We start from the raw sequence: 26,901 nt of genomic DNA on the forward strand, positions 1-26,901 counted from the left end.
CCGGTACCGCTTGCCATGCGGTAGTAGAGAGAACATTCTGGGGTCTTTGACAATTTTTAGGGCCCCTAGGGGGGGCTCCAGTGTTGAGGCTCAGCGTGGCAGATATGTTGCTACCTACCCTTACCACCTGGGGGCGGCCCGTCAGGAAGTCCAGGATCCAGTTGCAGAGGGAGGTGTTTAGTCCCAGGATCCTTAGCTTAGTGATGAGCTTTGAGGGTACTATGGTGTTGAACGCTGAGTACCAGTACCTAAGGATTCATTGATAATAATTATATGACCATTAGTATGTTACCATAAGTATTTATAAAGTCCTGCTACCAGTCACTTTTCAGCCCTGTTAACACATACAAAACATTAGCAACACCTTCCTAATATGGATTTTCACCCCCTTTTGCCCTCAGAACAGCCTCAAGTCGTCAGGGCATGGACTCTACAAGGTGTTGAGAACATTCCACAGGGATGAAGTCGTGGAAAAAGTACCAAATTCTCATACTTGAGTAAAGATGCCTTAATAGAACATTTCTCAAGTAAAAGTGAAAGTCACCCAGTAAAATCTTTGTTATAAATATACTTAAGTATCAAAAGTTAAAGTAAAAGTATAAATATTTTCAAATTCCTTTTAAGCAAACCATTAAAATATATATATACAGTATATTTACAGATAGCCAGTAGCATGTTCCAACACTCACATAATTTACACATGAAGCATTTGTGTTTAGTGAGTAGAAGTTTCTATCTGCATTTCTGCAAATAGAAACTTCTAGTCCCAAGCTGTAGATGTCCTCATATGCATCTCAACCATTGTAAGAGCTTTCTGCGAGTGACATAATAAACCGCTTGACTTTTGTTTGCTTCAGGTAAACATTGTCATGTCATGCTGACTCTGACCAGGTGTTTCTACACCTGCATTGCTTGCCGTTTGGGGTTTTAGGCTGAGTTTCTGTACAGCACTTTGAGATATCAGCTGATGTACGAAGGGCTATATAAATACATTTGATTTTGTTTTTGACCAGCTACTGGCATCCATACACGACAAGAAATCAGAAAAGGACAGATATTGAGAGGAGATAGTGTTTGTGTGAAGCTGCCAGGCTATTTGCTTTTCAGTACAGTTGGTCAGTCAGTTCATAGAACTAGAATGTGATTGAATTTCTATGAGTCAGCCTCTAACATCAATGCTTATGCAATTCAATATTATGTCATATGTCTGGACTGGATTTTAACTATGCTTTGTAGTATGGAAGACATAGGTCATGAATGTGCTTCAGTGTTAATCATACAAATAAACTGATAGCCCAAATAAAACATACAAATTGTAAAAGAAGGCAAATAGTGGTTTTCAAAGGTTTTTATTTTGATATTAAAATCAACAATAGAATTGGACAATAGAATCATGGTTACAAGCAAAATTGGGTTGCGGCTAGATTGGATTACAGCTACGGACCAAAAGTTGCATGTTCGAGTCGCATCGGGGTCAGCTGTAGCATTTTTGCTAACCCTTACCCTTTTCCTAACCTTAACCTGCTACATTAATTCTCCTAACCTGCTACGTAAAGTCACTTCAGTCCATAGCTGTACTCCACCTAGCCACAACTGTGGTACCAACTCCTGGCTGATACAATTCTGTGAGAAAAAGTATGATAAAAAAAAAACGAAACTAAAATGAAGGAGGCACAATTACACAAGCAGACACATTTTTCCAATCAATCATAACTGAACCCAACCTACATCACATCTGTACATTTACAAGGATCATTATCTGTTCTCCAACTAATTGTGCCTCCAAAAAAAAATGGAAACAAAAATAAGAGAAAGAGATCAAACGACAAAAGTATAAACCCAGCACAACATTTAAACAAATAGAACTGTCAAGATATTATTGAATTTGAACAGGCATACATGTGAACTACAAATATAGACATTTCTAATAGGATCAAGTCACTGTTAGTTTCAGCAGGATACAGATTTGTTTATGAGTATCACCCAAGAGATTTATTACAGAGCACTTAGCAATGAAATACAGCCTTCCTACTGTGACAAATATTTTTCACTTGGGGAGTACAGACACAGTACTAACTACTTAAAGTTCCCATGCTACATTATCTATTGAAATACCATACAACATCAGAAGCATTACATCAAGGGCATGAATTGTGTAGTTTTAAGAATGGGTGAGATATCTTTAAAAAAAAAATTGTCCTCATTGGGAGTTGTATGGATTTCCCCAAAAAATAATTTGGCAAGTTTGGAAGGAAAATGTAAATCATTGCAGTGTGAATATGATGTGTTTATGGTGCTTTGAAAGAGGGTTATATCTGTTTTCTCAATGTCATTGGTAATCATTGAATTGGTCTGCATGTGTACTATGCAGGAACACATATTCCAACACTTCAGTGAAGGGATGAGAGATCTCTGCCCAGCAGCCCTAGTGACCCTTACCGATCTCTATGCCTTTTCCTGAAGCAAAAAAATATAAATCCTATCAAAGCTACCAGCCAATCCACTTCAATTACATTTTTAAAAACACGGTCGTCAACCACCATTACTGAGGACAAGGCCTTACTGACACCGACACTGCAGTAGCTACAGCAGGTCTTAAAAAGAAGTCAGTCACTGTCCAAAGTTCACTGGGAACTGGTCAAGAGTTGGAACGCTGCCTGAGGGGTGTTGCAACACAGCAACAGGGCCCGAGTGGCAGCTCTTGGAAGTTCAAGTACGTCTTTGAGATTCAGCACCATGGCTGGTGAATGGTGCCTCCGATCAGCTGTTTGCATTGTTTTGTTTTAAACTCACTCTCCAATTAGTGCCCCCTTCAATCTTAAGTTATGAAGAACTGTGTGGTGGCACTTGAGCAAACTGGCGAAATCAAGGAACCTGGATTTGTGCAGATGCCCACCACTTCACCATCACCATTGCTTTAAGCGTTATACAGGCTTTGCCACGTTTAAAACACCGCCTGCCCCTGCGTAATTACTAGAGACATCCGAGGTTTGTTTCCTGGAACTCCATGGTTAAACAGATCTATGTTGAACAATGCAAACCTCAACATGTGTCATTAAGAGTTACTGTTTCAAACCTTGTTTGTTCATTGAAGAAAGGCTGCTAAAGGCCATCTGCTTGTACATGTGACACTGGTAAAGTGAAACACAACCGTTTGTGGAACAGTAGAAAATGAGGACCAAAGAGGCACAATTATCTTGATCATTTTTGAGGGGACACAATAGGTTAGGACAGTTTTTGCAAAGCAGATCTACCGGTTCTATAAAAAACTCAACTAAATCAATCACCATTGGTGAATGCTCTGGGTCTGATAAATGTAATTCAGCAAGAACATATAGCTCGCTGCGGTATGAATATCTAAAATAATTTCTATAGGTAAGCCAGAGGAAATATTTCAAATGAAATATAAAATAAATGGTATGGCAAGTAGATAAGGTCTAAGTAGAAAAGGCAAAAAAATATTTAAATTCAAAACGTGTGCAACAATTGACTGATTTTGAGCACAAATACAAAATAAATTTTAAAAAAAGTTTACAGAAATAAGGACAACCATACAAACAAGTTCAAATTCCTCTGAATCATGATTGCAGCACACTTTGGATAGTCTCTCTCACCCAATGTTACACTGGACATCTGGAGTATGAACATATCCTTATATTGAATTGAATCCTTTGAAGGAAGACTACATTCCACTGATGAGAAAACTGTCTGAGGCAAAGCAGCATCAATTTTCATCTGTACATGAGATCCCTGTTAAAACACCAGACAGAGTAAAATGTCAGAATTCTTGGCATAGTGGGCAGAAAGATAGCAAATCTTGTATCCAATACAAAACAGCAAGACTTTGAAGGGAGTAGATCACGTTTGGATTCATTTTTTTTTTAAGGCACCTGGTTTAGCAGGCATTGTATTAAAATTAATGTTTGACATTTTGTAAAACCAAGTGAGTCGTGGGTATGCTTTTGTTTGTACGATTTTGTTTTCATAAAAACAGTGGGTAAGCAATGGAAAATAGTTTGATCTGAATATGTTCAACATCCAAAACCAAATCGCTCTATGCTTGTTGCCACGTGGACATAGTCCTTGACACCTAGAAAATCCTTGAACTCAGGGTGAAGATGCACCCATTTACTCAGTACATTTTGACCCAGTAACAAACCTATCAGATGAGTGAGATTTTCATGCACAATGGTCATTCCCTACGCATATTCTCTGCATTTAATTATCCAACAATATAATACATAAAAGGTTATAGTGCACTGAGCATATAACCTTTGAGTATGAGCAGTTCCACAACCAATATAGGGGGTTGAGCAAGTTATAATACGAAAAGAAATACGTTTGAAATGCTTCTGCAATGCTTAAAACCGGCAATCAGCAGTTGAAACAATAGCAAATCGTCCCCCCCCACTGTTTCGGGAAAAAAACTGTGGATGTAATAATGGTAACACTAGCGCTACGCGATTAGTGATTTTTTGAGGTCAGTTCAGTTTGATTATTAACAAAACGTTTTTTTGATTTAAAATATTTATTTTAAACATTAAATGCATTATGAAATAATGACAATATTTTAGAGCTTTTTAATGGAAATTCCAAAGCCAAAAATTGTGAACATTCAATTGCAAAAAAAAAAGAAAATATTCCATTGTCTCCATCAAGTCCACATTAGGTATGACATCAAAAGAAAATGACTATGAAATCAAACATTTCAGATGTGCAAATGACGTATTTTTTATTTGAGAACTTCATTATTTTTTCATTGTTTAAAGTCCTATTCTCTGCTCAGGCAGTAGCAGCCAGACAACATTCCCTGTGCTTCCCATACTGTCTAGTCGTCCTTTTTTTTAAGCTAGGCTAGCCTGCCTAAGCGTGCTGCCGAGCTGTCTGATGAAATAACTATGCTTGTTTTTCAAAGTAGATAAGGCAATACTTTCACGAACTGTCTCCATCTCTCTCGTAGTCGTGTTGTGTACATTCCTCTCTCATGTGGCCTGTGTGTATCTAACATAACAGGTGTAAATTGTATCTCTCTCGGTCCAAGACGGAAAAAACAGGCGTAATGGATTATGGTCATTGTAGTTAATTACCACTTTCTTGTGCTGAACTAGGTTGAAAGTTTGCTTAATAAAAACTACAACTCCCTTCAGCCAAGTGTCCCACATAGTTCCTGACATGATTTCTCTCGTGAATGATTTCTCTCAAGAAAAACAACGAGTTGGGCCACCCCCCAAATAAAACAAACTAAATGGAATTCAAGTAATTGAACTGACGTCGGTCAATTAGTTGTTTAATAACAAAAAATCCAAAACGTAGGTTAATTGCTAAGCACCAGTAGGCACTCTCAAATTCAAAGAGCTATGGATGCAAGGACTGACCATGCATTATATAAAAATGGTTAAAACTGTTTAGGCGATACAGTGTTTGTTTACATTTACTTTGTTTACAAACATTGGAGTAAAAAAAAAGCTTATATTTTGGCTTCCGATGGGTTACGACAGTTGAACTTACTTCATGAGGCATTTTTACAAGCTATATTCTTTAAGAAACAATGGATACGTATCATTAATTTATAAAAGGTAGCAACTGCTGAGTGCCCGCCCCTTTAAGCATTGAAGCAATTATATATGCAATATACAGCCCATGAAATAAGATGGAAAGGAACATACTCATCTAGCAGTTATTAGACAGGTCTTTCTCCATTACACACACACACACACACACACACACACGTATGGCTCCTCCATTGTCAGAGCTCCACTCATTCCCCCCCTGCCTATCACCACTAGGAACACCTCCATAGGGTTATGGAGACAGGATAAGAGTCTGACTTTATACAATGAAAATGCTCTGCTCAGACACGAGACAGCTGAAAACTAAAGCAACACGCGGTCTTACTCAAAAACAAGTAAGACATGCATAGTGCACAATTTAAGAACATTGTCATCACATACACTACAAACAACTACATACAACTACATACAAAGCAAGCCAAAATCATATCAGGAATTGAAAGAAAAGAGGACAAACACACTTGCTGCCTCCTCTCTAGAGTCTACTGTAGCCATTTGGGAGAATTGGAATAAATTGAGATCGGTCTCTTTCTCATTGTGATCCAGCGGTTTGTTAATGCTACCATTAGACATCTATCCACAAGGTCTAAGACTATAGCATAAGGTTAACTCAAATGTGATCAAAGCGTTAATCATTTGTTAAAAAGTATAAAAAGGTCTGTTAAGCATATGTAATGTATAATGAACTAATCATCTTTTTAATTCAATATAATCCATTAATAACCAACCCATACATGAGCAGCAGCACAGTAAAACAGAAGTTGGATCAAAACTAGAAATATAATTTATTTCCCTTTTGAATAATACAAAAAAAAAAAAAGTTTGTACGTTTAAATTTCTTAGAGTATAAAGAAAAACGAATCTAGGTAAAATATTTATACTTACAAATCCATTGGCCTTTGTCTATTCTTATCCTGTAGAGCATCGCACCATTTTGTTTTACATTGAATCTCCATTAAACGCACACATAGTTATTGAACTGCAGAAATAAACATCGCAACATTAATTGGAATACATAAATATATTTTCCTTTGATTTACTATTCTATTACATATATTTCTATTAGAAGAATGGTAGTTACCCTGATTCGCTGCAGAAGAGACCATAATGGATTCAATTATCAGACGAGACTAGCACATAATTACACAATCTATTATCTGTTTGATGTCAATAGAGCAGAAGGAATAGTTACTGGCTTTGAATGTCAACCACTTCCTTGACTTAAAATGCCACAGAGTCTCCTGGTTAGAATGTAAAGTTGCACAGCTTGCGCCCATCATGTTAAATGTGAAAACCTGCGTGGACACACACACCCGATGCTGGAATCAGCCTCACAACACTATGTTCCACTAGCTTCTTACACAACATTAATTCCCCCTAGCTCAACCTCACTTGCCATCAGGGATCCCAATGGAGAGGCCATCGTTGATTTGAGCATATCACCAGGTTGAAGGTCTTGATTGTAGACAGTACAATATTGGCCAAGATCGGTTGCCACAGCAAACCACTTTGCAATTGAACCCATTATTGGCCATCTTAATTAAGTGAATGGATGGGTGTTTGAGAAGGCAAAAAGTATCCCGGATTAAATCTCCACTGCAAATTACTTGCCATACAGTACAGTGATATAGTTTTCCTTCTGAGGTACTCACAAAAGAATGTGGGCTGTTGTGAGTACCTCAGTCTCCCCCTCCCCATTAAGTACAAGTTACAAGTACAAATTACTTTTAAAATGATAACAATATAACTCTCTGGCAAATGCCCAGAAGAAGTGTGTCTACACTGTACATCAACCTGAAGAAAAACCCAAAGCAGAATTTGTTTTTCCATAGGAAATCTCTACTGAAGGCAAATGAATTCATGACGTTAGAGTCATTCAGAACATAGGGGCATTGTAATCAAAGGTTGATTGCCCTCTTAAGACCTCCCCAACACACTGTCCTGGTCAGGTTACAGAAGTCAAGTACTCACTGCAGCATTCAAACAAGGTCGGTTTAGCAGCAAATGGAAGGAAAAAATGCTTTTCTTCATACTTGTTTTTTTGTTTGTTTTTTTGTTGAACAAAGTGCTTTCTTTTTCATACATGTAATATAGAATATACTATACAAATATAATATTTAGAAGATAAATCCATTTACAAAATGAAACACTACAAAAACAAACCATGGACGGTATATAGAGAATATTTACCACACTAACAAAGTAAGTAGAATAAGATATCTTATCAAACATATCATTCTAGTTTCAGAGAGTATTTTTCCTTTTTTAATTCAATCTAAAATAATTGGAGTATGGCATGCAGTGCGGAAACCTGCTTTGCAGAACAATAACATGGTTTCTCTACAGCAAACAAAAGGCATGTTCAGATATCTTCAGTACTGAAATAAGAAAATGTTCACTACATTTTCAATTAAAACATGCCCTTTCTCAGAATAAGGATAGTGTTACGTTCCCGCAGAGAGGGTTTTCAGCTGTGCCGGTTTGATTGAATTCAGCCTTAAGTCTCCTTGTTCTCTTGAAATGAGCAAACCTAGTCTTTCAAATTGACAACATTGACAAGTTCCAGCAGCAAAGACAGACGCTAGACCTCTCTAAAAGCTGCTCACCTCATTTCGTCTGGGCTGAGATTGTAATACAGGTTAAGACTACAATTGCAAGTATACAATTGAGACTTATCATCCATTCGTTTTCTATCAATCTTCCCTGTGACTCAGCGCAACAGAGGAGCTTTGTGTCAAGAACTGAGGCGGAGGGCACAAAGAAACCAGAATGATATCCATGATATTCAATCCCTTACTTTCAGAACAACCCCTAAAAAACTAGAGCCTCTTCACAAAGATCACAAAAAACAGGAGGAACCCCTCCCAGAGTCTCCATCCAGAAACCCCACCCTATCTCATGCAGAGTCTCCATCCAGAAACCCCACCCTATCTCATGCAGAGTCTCCATCCAGAAACCCCACCCTATCTCATGCAGAGTCTCCATCCAGAAACCCCACCCTATCTCATGCAGAGTCTCCATCCAGAAACCCCACCCTATCTCATGCAGAGTCTCCATCCAGAAACCCCACCCTATCTCATGCAGAGTCTCCATCCAGAAACCCCACCCTATCTCATGCAGAGTCTCCATCCAGAAACCCCACCCTATCTCATGCAGAGTCTCCATCCAGAAACCCCACCCTATCTCATGCAGAGTCTCCATCCAGAAACCCCACCCTATCTCATGCAGAGTCTCCATCCAGAAACCCCACCCTATCTCATGCAGAGTCTCCATCCAGAAACCCCACCCTATCTCATGCAGAGTCACCATCCAGAAATGTATTTCTCTGAACATCTCTCAAATGACATACATGCGCACCAACAGAAAAAGGCAAATAGTACAAAAATGTTTTTGTTTTTTCATTCCATTTTTTTTTCTCCAAAGTTTCTCTGAATGTGAGGATAGGCCTTAGAAATGTGTCATGCTTACTAACGTATCAATTTGAAAAAGTGGCAATTCACAATAGATAGACATATGTGTATGCATGAATGGACATTACTATAAATACGCAACACTTAATATGACATATGTGTATTCGTCTCACCTACATAAATTATAGAAGTGATATACCTTTTGGTTATTTGTGATGTTTTGACAAACAGTCAAAATAAAAATTGTATGTTCTCCCTCTCTTTTCTACTTTGTGCCAAAGCACAATAGAAGTGGAACTATTATATGTAACTTCTGGAATCTATCAAATGTTTTTAAAGCCACTAATCTACTTGAGAAGCCAACTGACAGGAGCCGTTTAGAAAATGTTAATGGATGCTTCTTTCAGTACGTAATTGGACCCAAGCCAATTTCACAGTTCAATGAAAATCCCTGACCCTACCACATTTCCTACATTCAATACGGTGTCAGGTAAGCTGTGCAAAACCTTACTTTATCTGGCTAGTCGCCGTTTTCGTTGCATGTGTCTTTGGTACAAAAAGCAATCAAAATATAGTGTGCAAATATTTTTTAAATTCTTTACGAATATCCTTTTTTAACCCTCCCATTCCCATCCCCTGCCCCAAAGTCCAAGTACCGATAACCAAAGTACATTTTTGTCAGAGCCATCTTATAATACAATGCACAGACTCTGTGGCATATATCTACATGGTCCATGTTCATATGTACATTCAGAATAGCTTGAAAGAGCAGAAATACATAACAAACCTCTTTACCTTTCCTGCACCATGTTCTGCTCTCCCTCAGTGTAAAATGGTCCACTATCCTTCAACCACTTGTGTAATCATCTCACTTTAAATACAAGGCACAATGAACAGTACTGTTATTAAATACAAATATGAACACACCAAACTAAGGAACTTCAAACTATTAGCCCTCTCATCCCTACTTTGCAAGAAGCCAATGGCGCTTTCATTTGAAGACGCTTCAACCAAAGGGTATATAGATCGAGGAAATGGTTGTTATAATCACGTCATCTAGCTCATAGTCAGATGACTAAGCATTTTCCCCATGCAACGGATGGGTATATAGTGGCCTTCTGCTCAAGTCTCTTTGCAATATCTTCTCAACTGCAAAAACACAGGATAATGGAATTGAAAAATCAGGCCAAATCGCAAAACAACATTTCACTGCATTCCTGTGTATCCCCCCCCCCCCCCCCCCAACTTCTACAAATTTTTTGCGCATTCTGTCAAAGTAGACTTTCATAATGTTAGTAGTAATTCAGGTGCTTGTGTGTTTTTGTTGCCTTATAATGTGGTTGGCAGGTTGAGAGTATTGGGTAACATCATCTCCCCCTATGTGAATGCCACGGTGCTAGAATGGGAAAGCAGACAACGGGTATGAAGCGTTCCCTATACCTCCACAACAGTAGACACTATGGAATACCCAGTGGCTGTTTTAAGTTGGTTTTTGTTTTTTCATCTGAGAAGCACAGTTCAGTAAAGGTGACAAGGACATGGGATTGACAAGTTACTATTTACGTTTCAATAGCAAATATCTCGTGCCATCCCGTCGTCTCGCTCTAATTATAACGGCATCCTGTGTTGCCTTTCCCACCCAGGTACGCAGGCATGAAACAGGTCGTTTGAACGCTACAGGAAATGGCTACAGCTAGAACTGATCATCTTTTTTTCTTCCAATATAAACATTTCGGGAGGTATTTTTCATATATTGGCTTTGAATTCGCAAACACTGCGGCCCTAAAGACACTAGCCACGTGCACTAGCCATGTGTACAAATGGCGAGTAACAGACTACTAGTGCAGAGATAGATACTAAGTTTCATTTCAGCGCATGCTCACAGTGTGAAGACATACATACATTTGGAGCGTGGTATGTATGTCTTCCCACAGGGCATGGTGATGCGATTCCTGGATGGAATGGTCATGCAGAGGGTGAGCCGTTACAGTGTGGGACAAGAATGGCGCGGATGGCTTTGAGTATGCCATCACCAGACCTCTACATGGTCCGTCTACACTCTAGACGTGGGTACACGCAGCCCGACCAGTCCTCCAGTGGGATCCCCCTTGCCAGTGTTCTCTAGGATCTGGTTAACAAAGTCAGACGTCTGCCCGGCAACTGGTGACTTCACTGTAGAAAAAAAGAAAAGAAAAAAGGACACGTTTTTTTTTAAAGAGCCATTGTTTAAACTGTGTTTGGGCTCAAAACTATTTCTGTTGCTACTTACGAAAAATACATCATCATCTTACCAAGGGTCTCTTGGATGAGTTTGTCCAGAGTTTCAGCCATGCTAGTTCCCTTGTCGTCGCAGATATCCTGCACTCTGTTCACTATTTCTTCCTTTATGGTGTTGATGACAAACAGAAGCCGATCTGGAACAAATAAAACAAGGGCAATGTAATTGTTTTTTTAGAGAGAAAGAGATTGGCAATAAAGCTATTTACAAACATAAAACATAACAAACTTCCTTCCCTAAACCACACATTATACAGAAGGACAATTGACAGTCTACCAATTGCACAATGTAGTAAATGGAAATCAAGAGGGAAATTGACTATGGGAAAAGTGTATTATTCAACATAACTGATCAACATACCGTATTCTGTGCCCAGACCCCACAGCTTGACTTTGTTGGCCTCATACTGAGCTTTCTTCTTCAGTCGACAGGCCCTGAACAGAGAGACAAACAGCTTGTGTAAAGGTATACATATAACAAGAACACCCCTTATGTAGTGACATTAGTAGTAGTAGTGACATTAGTAGTAATAGTATCAGTAGCAGTGACATTAGTAGTAGTAGTGACATTAGTAGTAGTAGTGACATCAGTAGGAATAGTAGCAGTAGTAGTGATAGTACTAGCAGTATTAGCATTAGCAGTGATAGCACTAGTAGCAATAGCAGTACTAATAGTACTCGTAGTGATAGCAGCAGTACTAATAGTACTCGTAGTGATAGCAGCAGTACTAGTACTCGTAGTGATAGCAGCAGTACTAGTACTCGTAGTGATAGCAGCAGTACTAGTACTCGTAGTGATAGCAGCAGTACTAGTACTCGTAGTGATAGCAGCAGTACTAGTAATAGTAGTGATAGCAGCAGTACTAGTAATAGTAGTGATAGCAGCAGTACTAGTAATAGTAGTGATAGCAGCAGTACTAGTAATAGTAGTGATAGCAGCAGTACTAGTAATAGTAGTGATAGCAGCAGTACTAGTAATAGTAGTGATAGCAGCAGTACTAGTAATAGTAGTGATAGCAGCAGTACTAGTAATAGTAGTGATAGCAGCAGTACTAGTAATAGTAGTGATAGCAGCAGTACTAGTAATAGTAGTGATAGCAGCAGTACTAGTAATAGTAGTGATAGCAGCAGTACTAGTAATAGTAGTGATAGCAGTACTAGTAATAGTAGTGATAGCAGTACTAGTACTAATAGTAGTAGTACTAGTAGTAGTGATAGTAGTACTAGTAGTAGTGATAGTAGTACTAGTACTAATAGTAGTAGTACTAGTAGTAGTGATAGTAGTACTAGTACTAATAGTAGTAGTGATAGTAGTACTAGTACTAATAGTAATAGTACTAGTAGTAGTGATAGTAGTACTAGTACTAATAGTAGTAGTACTAGTAGTAGTGACAGTAGTAGTGATAGCAGTACTAGTACTAATAGTAGTAGTACTAGTAGTAGTGATAGTAGTAGTGATAGCAGTACTAGTACTAATAGTAGTAGTGATAGCAGTACTAGTAATAGTAGTGATAGCAGTACTAGTAGTAGTGACAGTAGTAGTGATAGCAGTACTAGTACTAATAGTAGTAGTACTAGTAGTAGTACTAATAGTAGCAGCATGTATCAAAGTTAACTGTAACAAAGCAGAAAGAGAAGGTTCTGGAGAACAAGAGTTGAACAGGGTTTCAAGGTGAGTATCCAGTACCTGGATGCCAGTTTGTTCTTCTCCTTGCGGGAGCGTGGGCGGGCTGTGAGGGGCAGCTCGCTGACTGGGGTCAGATCACTGATCACTTTGTTGAGCTTACGCAGCTCGTTCCCGATCTGCAGCAGCTTGCGAGGGTTAGGGGTCAAGTCCTCCACATCTGTCCGTCGAGACTTCTTCAGAGTGTACTTCCCTGTTCACACAGCCAATCACCGAGCCAGTTAACCACTGAGACATGTCCCTTAGTGAGTCAGCAGGGACAGTCAGACACATTTGTATCTCAAATGGATTCATTAAAAACCCCAAAATGTACACTATAAATAATGGAATAACAGTGTTACATTTGTAACCTACATACATTATCAGGGTAGAATGTACTGTATGATGTGATCTACTGTAATCGATGAACTATGAAGAGTGTGGCTTCTATCGAGTGCATGTGTAAATGCGGGAATTCATACTTCTTCACATGATTGTAGTGCAATAGATATTTTGTGGTGTGTGCTTGTGGTGTGTGCTTGTACATGTCACCACTTACCAGATGTGTGTGTTTATGATAAAGTGTGTCTCACCGTGGTGTGGGCCATTCCTCTGGTACATGTTGCTGGGCAGGGTCTCCCTGTCCCACTCAGAGGGCTTGAGCAAGCATTCCTGCTTGGAGGGGGTGAGCTGCTCGCTGTACTCCCAGAAGTAGCGGCGTTTGCCCCTCTTCCTGGAGATCCCTGCCGTCAGCCCCTTCACGTCCTCCACCGCGTCATTGTCACATCCTGATCACAACAGGAAGGGAGGGAGGGGAAGAGCGAGACACAATTGAGAGAAAGAAGGACCAGAGAGAAAATATTAGCAAGGGAGATAAGGGTGAGGGGAGAGAGATGAAGATGGAGAGAGCGAGGATGAGAAAATGGCAGAGGGTCAGTCGATCAGAGAGCCTTCCACATATAAAACAGCTTAAATAAACTCTTGATTATACTGCTCCATCTCAGAGCACGGCCAGGGTCACACTAACACCCACCCAAAGCAGAAACATGACCCCATTCTCAAGATCCATTTATAATCCTGACTCACTGGACCACAATGGGCCAGGCCAGGGACTCCCAACAGGGAATAAGTTCACCAATCACATATTTCCTTTCCGTGGGACTCTGCAGCTACAAAGATATTCCCATCCAGAACTCTAAAGGATCATTACTATTACAGGGAGCTGACATTTGTAATAAACTGCCGGTCTGAAGAGAGCACCTGCAGCAACTCCAACCTCACTTCACATGGAAAAACAAAATGGTTGCTATAAAAAAGGTACATGCTTGGGCTCGGGGCCAATGTGAGTCTCAAAAAAGGTGAATGTCTACCTGATATATGGCTACCTGGCTCGGAGAAGGCGTCGCTCATGTCATCATCTTTATCCCCCTCATAATCATCATCCTCATCTTCCTCATCATCATTCTCAGAGAGCTCATGCTCGCTGCCAAAACCCTCATCATGATCTTCATCAAGATCTTCATCCAGCTCCACCCCCTCAGCATCCTCTTCGTCCTCCCCCACCTCCTCCTCTTCCTCCTCCTCCTCTTCAACCTCTTCCTCCTCCTCCTCAGTGAGGGCTTTCCCGGCCAGCCTGGCTCGGGTTAGGAACAGGGAGTAGTTGTGCTCCTCCTCCTTCTTCTTGTCAGAGACTGGGTCAGTCCCACTGGCAGTCACCAGGGTCTCGCTGGCCCCAGCCCCAGCTACAGGGTAGTGGAGCATAGGGGGCACAGCGCCAGACGTGCCCACTGAGGCGGGTGGCATCTCCCGGCGAGGCAGCTCTACCGTCTTCTCATAGGCCAGGGTGCTGGCGGAGGCAGAGGCGGAGGCTGCAGTAGCAGGAGCAGCCACGGGGGCAGCACAGCCAGATGTGGTGGCCAGCTCTGGGGGCTTGCTGCTGTATGTGAAGTGGTTTTCAGCCTCAACCTGATGGGAGGCCATGGGCATGTCGACTAGGGGCCGGTGGGGCATGCTGATGCGAACCTTTGCCTTGCGCACGTAGTCATTGCAGTGGTAGCCCAGGGTGGCCATCTTGCTGGTTCCCTGGGCCTTGGACATTGTCTCTGTGCTGGAGGGGACAGGCCAGGTAGCCTTCTGGGAACCCTTGGCAAAGTCGCCCAGGGGGTTCTTGACCAGGTTGGAGCAGGAAGAGGAGGGGCCCGGGCGGGCGGCTGTCTTCTTGCTCAGGGAGAGTGGGTGGAGGGAGGTGTGCTGCTTCTGGCCCCCTATCAGCAGATCAGGGTGGTAGAGTGTGTCACACACAGGGGGCTGCGAGTCCTCGCTGTTGAGCTGAGCCAAGGTGGGGGTCCGGGCAATCACCTCCTCGTCTTGGTAAGGGCTGGAGAAGTCATCCAGGCCTGCCTCCTTGGTGCCCCAGATGTCACAGCTGGTGAAACGGGTGTACTTGGTCAGGTCCTCCCAGTACGTATCCCACTGCTCAAAGTTCGAGCTGTAGGCCGGATCGCTGTCCACCAGCTCCATGAGGTGCTCCCCACACTCCATCTCCTTGCAGTCCCCCACCGTGAAGTGATCAACTCTAGGACTTAGGCAAGCAGTCATTTCTCTGTCCTGGGGAGGAAAAGAAAGTACAGAGATGAAAATAGTGCATAGAATTTACATTATTTCCTGTGATAAGTATGTAACCATCTTCAAATCAACAATATTCTGTGTAAATAAAGTTTTTTATATTTTTTATTATATTGTCATAGCGTGTTGTGTTCTCTACTACACCACCTGTCCTGTCTCTCTGTGTGTATTTATTATGGATACCCATTAGCTGTTGCCAAGGCAGCAGCTACTCTTCCTGGGGTCCAAACACATTAAGACGCTTACATAACACATAAAACAAAAGATAAACAGTACATCAGATAACATTACTACACCGCTACAATACAAAATGTATAATGCCACCATACAACAATATTACAATGTACGTGTGCATGTGTAAGTATGTGGGTGTCTGTACCCGTGTGTGCGTGTCTCTTCACAGTCCCCGCTGTTCCATAAGGTGTATTTTTATCTGATTCTACTGCTTGCTTCAGTTACCTGATGTGGAATTCCATGTAGTCAAGTATTTTAAAAGCATTTCACTACACCTGCAATAACTTCAGCTTAATATGTGTATGCAACAAATCAAATTTGATTTCTATGTAGTACTGTGCGCCTCCCATAGTATGTTCTGGACTTGGGGGGATTGTGAAGAGAACTCTGGTGGTATGTCTTGTGCTAGCAGTTTAAACAGACAGCTCGGTACATTCAGCTTGTCAACATTTCTTACAAAAACAAGTAGTGATGAAGTCAATCTCTACTCTCCTTTGAGCCATGAGAGATTGACATGCATATTATTAATGTTAGCTCCCGGTGTACATTAAGGGCCAGCCTTGCTGCCATGTTCTGAGCCAATTGTAATTTTCCTAAGTCCTAAGACTGTTTTACAATCCAGGGTTACTCCTAGCAGTTGAGTCACCTCAACTAGCTCAATTTCCACATTATTACAAGATTTTGTTGGTGTTTAGGGTTCAGTGAATGATTTGTCCCAAATACAATGCTTTTAAATGAAATATTTAGGACTAACATTTCTTGCCACCCATTCTAAAATAACTACATTTCTTTGTTAGGTGTTGAAGTAATTTCAGTCGCTGATGTGGATAGTGTTGAATCATCCGCATACATAGACACACTGGCTTTACTCAAAGCCAGAGGCATGTCGTTAGTAAAGATTGAAAATAGTAAGGGGCCTTGACAGCTGGCCTGGGGAATTCCTACTTCAACCTGGATTATGTTTTGTGGCTTCCATTAAAGAACATCCCTCTGTGTTCTGTTAGGTAACTCTTTATCCACAATATAGCAGTCATTTCTGTAAGTGCTGTGTCCTCCCCTATAAGGGTGCTAAAAGTCTGTTGTCAATTTGTTTACTGTATAATTGAAACTGGAAACACTTATCTCCCTCACTAGCTTTAAGCACCAACTGTCAGAGCAGCTCACAGATTACTGCACCTGTACATAGCCCACCTATAATTTAGCCCAAACAACTACCTCTTTCCCAACTGTATTTAATTTTTATTTATTTATTTATTTTGCTCCTTTGCACCCCATTATTTTTTATTTCTACTTTGCACATTCTTCCATTGCAAAACTACCATTCCAGTATTTTACTTGCTATATTGTATTTACTTTGCCATCATGGCCTTTTTTGCCTTTACCTCCCTTCTCACCTCATTTGCTCACATTGTATATAGACTTGTTTATACTGCATTATTGACTGTATGTTTGTTTTTACTCCATGTGTAACTCTGTGTCGTTTTATCTGTCGAACTGCTTTGCTTTATCTTGGCCAGGTCGCAATTGTAAATGAGAACTTGTTCTCAACTTGCCTACCTGGTTAAATAAAAGGTAAAATAAAATAAATAAATAATAGCATTGTATCTGGTCAAACACCATTTTCCCCAAAAGTTTACTAAGAGTTGGTAACAGACTGATTGGTCAGCTATTTGAGCCAGTAAAGGGGACAGCGGAATTCTTGGGTAGCGGAATGACTTTTGCTTCCCTCCAGACACGAGGGCACACACACTTACTAGTGGGCTTAGATTGAAAATATGGCAAATAGGAGTGGCAATATCGTCCCCTATTATCCTCAGTAATTTTCAATCCAAGTTGTCAGACCCTGGTGGCTTGTCATTGTTGATAGACAACAATCATTTTTTTCACCTCTTCCACACTTTACGGAACTCAAAATGACAACGCTCGTCTCTAATAATTTGGTAATTTACACTTGGATGTGTAGGTTCGGCGTACGTTGCTGGCATGTCATGCCTAAATTTGCTAAACTTGCCAATGAAAAAGTAGTTGGAGTTTGCCTTTTTGCCCAAAATGTAATTTAAGGTGTGCCAAAGCTTTTTACTATCATTCTTTCTATCATCTGTAAGCTGTGATCCTGCCCGGAGGCTCCTCTGCACAGAGAACACTTACCAGTTCGTACATGAAGTCTGGGTCTGTGTTACTCGCCAACAGGTCCGTGCTGGTCAGCGCCTGATCAGCAAAAGTATAATTTTGAAAGAAATCCCCAAAGGGAAGATCCATTCCACTGATGCCGGGCTAAGGGGAAATAAACATTCCAAACTATTCAACCTGTTGCAATTCCTGTTGTCCTGTTATAATACTCTGAAGAACATATTTAAATACCGCTTTTCCATTTCAGAGTGAACAGAGATAATTATACTGAACAAAAATGCAACATGTAAAAGTGTTGGTCCCATGTTTCATGAGCTGAAATAAAATATCCCAAAAATGCTCCATAAGCACAAAAAGCATATTTCTCTCATATTTTGTGCACAAATTGGTTTACATCCCTTTTAGTGAGCAGTTCTCATTTGCCAAGTTAATCCATCCACCTGACAAGTGTGGCATATCAACCATGTGCTGGGGACAATAAAAGGCCAGGCTAAACGTGCAGCTTTGTCACACAACACAATGCCACAGATGTATCAAGTTGAGGGAGAGTCTAGTGGTTAGTGCCATTGGCATGCTAACTGCAGGAATGTCCACCAGAGCTGTTGCCAGGGAATTGAATGTTACATTTCCCTACCATAAAGCCGCCTCCAACGTCATTTTAGAGAATTTGGCAGTATGTCAAACCGGCATCACAACCGCAGACTGTTGCCAGGGAATTGAATGTTAATTGAATGTTTACCACAACAGGCAGGACCTCTACATCTGGCTTCTTCACCTGAGGGATCGTCTGAGGGGGGAGGGTGTGGTTGTTGAGGAGTATTCCTGTCTGTAATAAAGCCCTTTTGTGGGGGCAAACTAATTCTGATTGGCTGGGCCTGGCTGCCAAGTGGGTGGGCATATGCCCTCCCATGGCTGCAACCCTATGCCCTCCCATGGCTGCGACCCAATGCCCCCCCATCATGTGAAATCCATAGATTAGGGCCTCATTTATTTATTTCAATTGACTGATTTCCTCATATGAACTGTAACTCAGTTAAATCTTTGAAATTGTTCCATGTTGCATTTATATTTTTGTTCAGTATAGTTGTAGTTTAAAGAACCTACCTGTTTTAAACTAAGGTCATGAGGCAATTACAATATAAGTTACATTCTGTAAGAATCAATGGGTATATATATATATATATATATAAAATGAACTTAAAAGTACATTTTAATTAATTAATTATTTAAAATTTCAATTAATGGATGCACCAATTGCAGATTGCCCCTTTAACATTTAGTTAAGCATGGAGAGTAACAGTGAACAAACAACATTTGTGGGGTTGGGACAGCCTGGATAAAAAGGGGAATGTTCCCATGGACGTGGGAAATCGCCATAGGCTGTCTGTTCACTGACAGCTGTATCAAAGACTTTTCTAACTAACCGGCTCATTGTTCCATCTGTGGCTATATCATCCACATTGTAATTGCAGGGCAACTAGACTGAGGTCTGTCAGTTTTAAGCTACAGACTGTCCATTAACTGTCCAGCAACCTAGTTGTTTTGGCTTCAGAAGTTGGTTAATTGCAAGACTATAGAGAGACAACTGGCTAAAGCTGGACCACGTCTAAAGAACCCTCCCTTCCATTACCTGAGGCATCGCCGAGCACCGATCTCTGTTCCTTATTGTGAATGTTTCCTCCACCTCGTGTCCCAGTCGTCTTCGGATGATGTCAACCGACAGTAGAAAAATCTATGAGTTAAGTAACAAAAAGAGTCTTCTTTATTGTGGAAAACTCTGTGAACTCATGGAAGTCTAGTTCTCGTCTGATGCCTGGTGTCTGGAGAGAGATGAGAACACAGGGGGAATGGAAGGGTTCAATTAGTAAGATATTACATATGTTTGCACATTTTCCCCACTTCCCCGCCTACAATCTTATACGCCAAAAACACATAATACTGTCACTTAGCCTGCAAGCTGAGATTCTGTGCAGATCGTCAAACACGGCTTCTGAGAGCGACTGTCAAGACCGGCTGTTCATTTAAATCAGAACACATAGCCTACTTCTATCAACTCTAGTGTGATATATCTTAACTCATGACTGTGTTGGTTACACTCAGTGCAAGACTGGGGGGGGGGGCTTCCATGTTTGTAAAAGAGACAGTCGAAGCCGAGCAAAGTTGCAGACATTGTCCGATTGCAGCATTTCAGATCCAGAAAATACACTGGGAGCCCTCCCTGCAGACAGAAGATTAGTTTGATGCGAGACAGAATGAGCATTGAATAAACACTGTGTCTAGGCTATTTTTAAAACGACTCTAGCTAGCTACCATTCCCCGCTGCCAACGAAGAGTCACAAAGAGAGGGAGCAGAGTCACTGGACCCCGTTTGCATAACAAATCATGAGAAATATGCTGGGGAGGGAGGGCACTGTGCTGGCCAGCTGTGACACAGAGCAAAACAACCCAACTCCTCTAGTGGTGGATGACATTTTCCACCTGGTTTGCCAACTCAGTCAAATGAGCTTCTTATCACCCGTCTGCTTTTCACACAGCAGCTTTTGCCCGCAGAGGAAAAACACCAACAGAAAAACACCACCTCCTCTTCTCTCTGCCTGCCACAGCATCACACAGAGACACACAGACACGGCAGCATAGCCTGCAAAGTAGAGCAGTAGCACTGGCTGAAACTAGTTACGCATACCTAGTCAGTATGTTACGCATACCTAGTCAGTATGTTACTGGTTACGCATACCTAGTCAGTATGTTACTGGTTACACATAGCTCACCTTAAAAGCGAGATGTGTTGATGAGTCTTAAAATGCCATGCAAAGGAAAAGTAATTGTGCTGCGAGTGCAGTCCTGGTCCTGAAAATACACACACCTGTTAGAGCCACTCAGATGAGGGCGATTGTGTTTTGGGAGGCACTGTGGGGAAGCCCTTGCTGCAATGTGCTGATGCCATGCGAAACTGCCTGCCAGCCTGGCTACTGCACTCTGCCATTTTAATATCCTTGTCCTCTCTACACAGAAACATCCCCCTGGACATTAAAAACACACTGCGTGATGCCTTACTGCAACAGTTTCTAAAATGCACGCTACAGAGTAGGCCTCTCTCTTACACTTACGATTGACCACTCACTTCCTAGTCAGATTTCTCTGATGATAGGTTTCTGTTTAACGGCAGAATATAGAGATGAAAGGAAGGCCAAAATAATTGCAGATTTCAGACATAAACAACTGTGCGCCCCACACCTGATATTGACAGCACTGTAGTCAATCTAGATTAGGGCAGGCTACATGTTTTAGCCTTGTTGGCGCAAGATTTTGAAATAGGAGATCACGACTAAAGCATAATGGGCTCTTCAGTATGCTATGCAGACAGGTTAAGTTAGTTTACCACGGGCACTGACATATGGGTCACAATCAATTATTTATATATACACTAGATGACAGACAGGGAGCACTGTTCTGAAGCCACCGCTGATCCATTTCACTACTACTCCCCCCACGGCTGATCCATTTCACTACTACTCCCCCCACGGCTGATCCATTTCACTACTACTCCCCCCACGGCTGATCCATTTCACTACTACTCCCCCCACGGCTGATCCATTTCACTACTACTCCCCCCACGGCTGATCCATTTCACTACTACTCCCCCCACGGCTGATCCATTTCACTACTACTCCCCCCACGGCTGATCCATTTTACTACTGCTCCCCCCACGGCTGATCCATTTTACTACTACTCCCCCCACGGCTGATCCATTTTACTACTACTCCCCCCACGGCTGATCCATTTTACTACTACTCCCCCCACGGCTGATCCATTTTACTACTACTCCCCCCACGGCTGATCCATTTTACTACTACTCCCCCCACAGCTGATCCATTTTACTACTACTCCCCCCACGGCTGATCCATTTTACTACTACTCCCCCCACGGCTGATCCATTTTACTACTCCCCCCCACCGTTGTAAAATAACTTTTGGAAGCTAGAGAAATGCATTTACTAAAGTCTACATTGGTTTTTGCCATGTTTATTCTATCACAGACACCTTAAAGCATCCTTTTTAAAATTGTGTTATGTGAGCTGCACATGCAAATCAAAAATATAGCAAACCATTTTACTTAAAGTTTAATTTTTTAAAAATTAATGTTACTGTCCCCACTAAAACCTAAAAAAAAACATAAATACATGTTAATTTGTCCTTGAAATATTTAATTGAAATACTGTGTAATTCCATTCATTCCTATGGAGGACTGCTGCTGAGGATTACCAATATGGCCGACCGGTGGCTTCAAAGCCTCTCATTGGCCAATACATAGCATCAGCAATCTATTTTTTGTATATATCATTGGTCACAATGGATGTCACAAGCTGCTCCTGACGGACATTAAACTTCACTATGCATTAGCTGGCTTCAAAGGTCTCAACACAATTGGAAAGGCATTAAGCCATAGGCATTAAGCCACAGGCCTTAGGAAACATGAGCCCACTTCACAATCTGATTGTGTGGGGAAAGAATGACAGATACAAAGGACAGTCATACTCCTGTACCAACTTCAGGGTGGGAGGGTCTCACTCATAAGCACACAAAAAACATTAAGGCTAAACCAGCCTACCAGCAAATTGACCATTTAAAAGGGGTGGGGGGTGGGGGGGGTTCTTTGTAAACTTAAACCACATATAAAGTATGTAGAAAATATAATGGACCTACATCTTTTTAATAACATACTCTTTACAACCATGGAAAAGGGGGATACCTAGTCAGTTGTACAACTGAACACATTCAACTGAAATGTGTCTTCCGCATTTAACCCAACTTCTCTGATCCCTGAGCTACATGCACACAATAATAGAAATCAGGCCTTCTTGGTCAAATTGCTGCAAAGAAACCTCAACCAAAAGGACACCAATAATAAGAAGAGACTTTGCTTGTGCCAAGAAACCCGAGCAGTGGATATTGGTCTGTCTGATGAGTCCAAATTTGAGATTTTTGGTTCCAACCACCATGGCTTTGTGAGACGCATAGTAGGTGAACGGATGATCTCCGCATATGTGGTTCCCACCATGAAGCACGGAGGAGGTGCTTTGCTGGTGACGCTGTCAGATTCAAGGCATACTTAACCAGCATGGCTACCACAGCATTCTACAGTGATACCCCATTCCATCTAGTTTACGCTAAGTGGGACTATCATTTGTTTTTCAACAGGACAATGACCCAACACATATCCAGACTGTGTAAGGGCTATTTCACCAAGGAGTAGTGATGGAGTGCTGTAGCAGATGACCTGGCCTCCACAATCACCCCGACCTCAATCCAATTGAGATGTTTGTGATGAGTTAGACCGCAGAGTGAAGGAAAAGCAGCAAACAAATGCTCAGCATATGTGGGAACTCCTTCAAGACTGTTAGAAAAGCATTCCAGGTGAAGCTGGTTGAGAAAATGCCAAGCCTGTGCAAAGCTGTCATCAAGGCAAAGCGTGGTTACTTTGAGGAATCTAAAACATATTTTGATTTGTTTAACACTTTATTGGTTACTACATGATTCCATGTGTTATTTCATAGGTTTGATTATTCTACAATGTAGAAAATAGTTTTAAAAAATTAAGAAAAACCCTGGAATGAGTAGTGCCCAAACTTTTGACTGGTATTGTATATAAATATCGTCAAAGATAATATTGTGATAATCTACTTTATCAATTGCTACCCAGTCACCAACTGATATGCTTCACAAGAAAAAACCAGCATAGGTATATTTTAGAAACACAGGGACCTCTCCTGTGCACCTTTTGCAGCACACCAAAAAAATCTATCACTAGCATATCCAAGTTTCATATCATTCTGCTAATATTGAAGGTAGCGTCCTACAGAAAAAGCTCCGCTTCCGTGCTGAACTGATTCCTTGCCACGTGTGTTGGCTTTATAATATAATAACAGAGAGATAATAATCTCAAGTGTGATAGGCCGATTTGGTAGTGGTAGCAGGAATTATTTGTCGTCATCTCCATTCGCTAATTAATTACACAGAGAAATAGCTATGTTCTCTACAACTACATTAGAAAAGTAGGCTATAAACATGGCAAGATGAGTCACGCAAACTTATACTATCGGGCAAATTCTATCAATATCATGCAAGCATATTTATAGGTCTAGGGCCAATACCAAAACAAACCAGGAAGCAAATGCAGTACCAGCAACCTTATAATAATTAACTGACTACGCCTGAAAGACAATACAGAGAAATGTCCTAACTTCAAGGGGTAGTTTGTTTACCATTAAATGTTCAGTGTACATCTAGATAGCCTATATGTTTTAAATTGCATTGATTTTGTCTGCAAGGCTGGCAACATTTGAGATACTGTTCTACCAATATACAAAATGGACTGCCTCAGGATTATTGTTGAATTTCTGTAACAATGAAGTTTAGGTCTGTTTTATTATCTCAGTTATTACCATGTTATTATTATCGCAAAGTTATCCAATACACTGAGGCAGACATCTTTCTTTCATGTACTCTGAAGGATATACTTCTGGTCTAACCACCACAGCTGGTAATGACAACCTTGCTTTGAGGACATGTTGAGCAAAGAGTCAAGACAAGAATGTGTGTGGTATTCTCAGCATGCAGAGCACTCCACATCAAATTTGCAACACTGGTCACCCCTAAGTTTACAGGGGCAAATCGATCATGTAGGAAAGAATTACAGCAGAAATGGGCTAAGTCTTCAGATCTACCACATATAAACTACGCTGAACAAAAATATAAAATGCAACATAAAGTGTTGGTCCCATGTTTCATGAGTTAAAATAAGATCCCAGAAATGTTCCACACACACAAAAATCTTATTACCCTGAAATGCTGTGTACAAATTTAAGCATTTCTCCTTTTCCAAGATAATCCATCCATCTGACAGGTGTGGCATATAAAGAAGCAAATCAAACAGCATGATCATTACACAGGGGCACCTTGTGCTGGGGACAATAATAGGTCTCTAAAATGTGCAGTTTTGTCACAGAACACAATGCCACAGATGTCTCAAGTTTTGAGAGAGCCTGCAATTGCCATGCTGGCCGAGGAATGTCCACCAGAGCGGTTTCAGGAGAATTGAATGTTAATTTCTCTACCATAAACTGCCTCCATTGTCATTATAGAGAATTTGGCAGTACGTCCAACCGGCCTCACAACCGCAAACCGCAACAGGGCAGGACCTCCACATCCGGCTTTTTCATCTGCGCAAGGCGGGTGGGGGGTGTACTGAGCAGTATTTCTGTAGGAAATAAAGCCCTTTTGTGGGAGAAAAAAAACCTCCTGAGTGGGTGCGCCTAAGCCCTCCAAGGCCCACCCATGGCTGCACCCCTGCCCAGTCATGTGAAATCCATAGGATAGTGACTCATTTATTTATTTCAATTGACTAATTTCCTTATATGAACTGTAACTTAGTAAAATATTTGAAATTGTTGCATGTTGCATGTATATTTTTGTTCAGTATAGATATAGGACTAGATGTCTAGCGTTACACGCGATGAGGATGGACGATCTAACGTTAACTACACAGCATAATACATAATACCTCTGCAATACAGGATTGCAGTGAGCAAAAAAACAAATACAATCACTAATCAACTGAATTAATAGTTTGAGGCTGACTCAACATGGATCCCAACACAAACAAGTACAACGTCAAACTAACTTACTACTATCCTGGGCCAACACCCACGTAATCCAACAGCCCTATTGGTCAAAGCGCAGTTATAGCCCGCCTCCAGATATGCACGAATGGTCGGCTTTGCTGTCAATAGCAGGAGATTTCATTGTAGGTTGAGACTGAAAACAACAAGCAATTTAAAAGGATTGTTTTTGTGGCCTAAATAGCTGACTAAATACATGCAAAATGACCCCTTGACAGGCAGAATTCGCATAGGAGACCATTTTTCTGAGGTCTATGTAATCATCTTATAAATTACTGAGGGAACACGCATATCTAGTTAGTCAATATTATAAACACACGACGTGGATATATCGTTGACACTGAACAAAAGTAAGCATTGACAACCGTCCCGACTAGCTGACGCCCTTCAATCCCTGAAATGCCAATTTGTCAACAAACTCGGTCAAATGCTGTCTTTATTCTTTGCTCAATTTATCTAGAATGTTCTAGATCTTTTTCTCGAGCTCTGTAGCAGCATGGTGGGGGTGGGGGGCGTGTACCCTAAGAGGATGTTGATTTTACTTGACCCAAAAAGCATTAATGGGGAATGCCTGATTCACAGCACCTTGTTTCAACACCCGCATGACCCCCCCCAAAAAAATAAATCTAAATGTCAATCTTAAAAATAATTATTATTTCGTAAACAAAAATGCAAGCTATTGAAAGGAGCTACATTGTGCATGCACATATATACAGTTGTCGTGATACAAAAAAAAAAAATGGTTTGTCAAATAAGTAAAACGTTTTAGTTCAGCAGGATTTAACACGAAAATAGCCCAATCTTGTTCCCTACCAACTAGCTCCAGTATGGCCTCCGTCCCGCCCCTCTCACAGCAGCACGATATAACCAGCTAACCAAGACAAGAGGTAACAAGCATACAACGAAGAAACATTATCCACAAAGTTTGGCAAATGGTTTTAAAAACGTTCAGCTCACCTTTAGAAACCCCATATGAACGTTTTGTGTCGTGTTCCGCTTCGTGTTTATTCCTATCTGAGCAATAACAAAGCAATTTCAATGGAGTCCACGCTGCCTTTCTCTTGCGTTTGTTTTGTTTTTCTTCTTCCTGACGGGTTCGTTGGAAAGCGCGTGACTACCGAGTCACCTGGTCCTTCACTGACCAATCGCACTGAAGCTTTAAGCTTGACCCAAAACATTGCACCTAAATTACAGTATACTACTGCACACATTTCAGATGCTGTAATACCGTTATCCAGACATTTTTATAAATAGGGAAGTAATATACATACTTCAATAATGACACCTATATACAGTGGGGCAAAAAAGTATTTA

The 26,901-nt window shown here is 41.0% G+C and overlaps 1 protein-coding gene across 4 annotated transcripts; it reads right to left on the bottom strand.

Annotated features, from left to right (window-relative positions):
* Nucleotides 1-1,333: 1,333 nt before the first annotated feature.
* On the bottom strand, nucleotides 1,334-26,901 carry crebrf (creb3 regulatory factor). 4 transcript variants are annotated; one of them, XM_031807608.1, is made up of 9 exons: nucleotides 26,545-26,901; nucleotides 19,540-19,729; nucleotides 17,928-18,053; nucleotides 14,306-15,527; nucleotides 13,514-13,708; nucleotides 12,945-13,134; nucleotides 11,619-11,692; nucleotides 11,272-11,394; nucleotides 1,334-11,152 (listed from the first exon to the last, which is right to left on the bottom strand). In XM_031807608.1, the coding sequence occupies exons 2-9, from the start codon at nucleotides 19,546-19,548 to the stop codon at nucleotides 11,034-11,036; spliced, it is 2,058 nt and encodes a 685-aa protein (XP_031663468.1). In that variant the 5' UTR covers nucleotides 19,549-19,729; nucleotides 26,545-26,901; the 3' UTR covers nucleotides 1,334-11,033. The 4 variants fall into 4 exon arrangements, with proteins under 4 accessions (XP_031663468.1, XP_031663470.1, XP_020320738.1 ...); XM_031807610.1 differs by having other exon boundaries at nucleotides 17,928-17,987; nucleotides 26,545-26,900; XM_020465149.2 differs by having other exon boundaries at nucleotides 14,291-15,527; nucleotides 26,545-26,900.

The sequence above is a fragment of the Oncorhynchus kisutch genome, linkage group LG28 (assembly GCF_002021735.2).
Source record: "Oncorhynchus kisutch isolate 150728-3 linkage group LG28, Okis_V2, whole genome shotgun sequence".
NCBI lineage: Eukaryota > Metazoa > Chordata > Actinopteri > Salmoniformes > Salmonidae > Oncorhynchus > Oncorhynchus kisutch.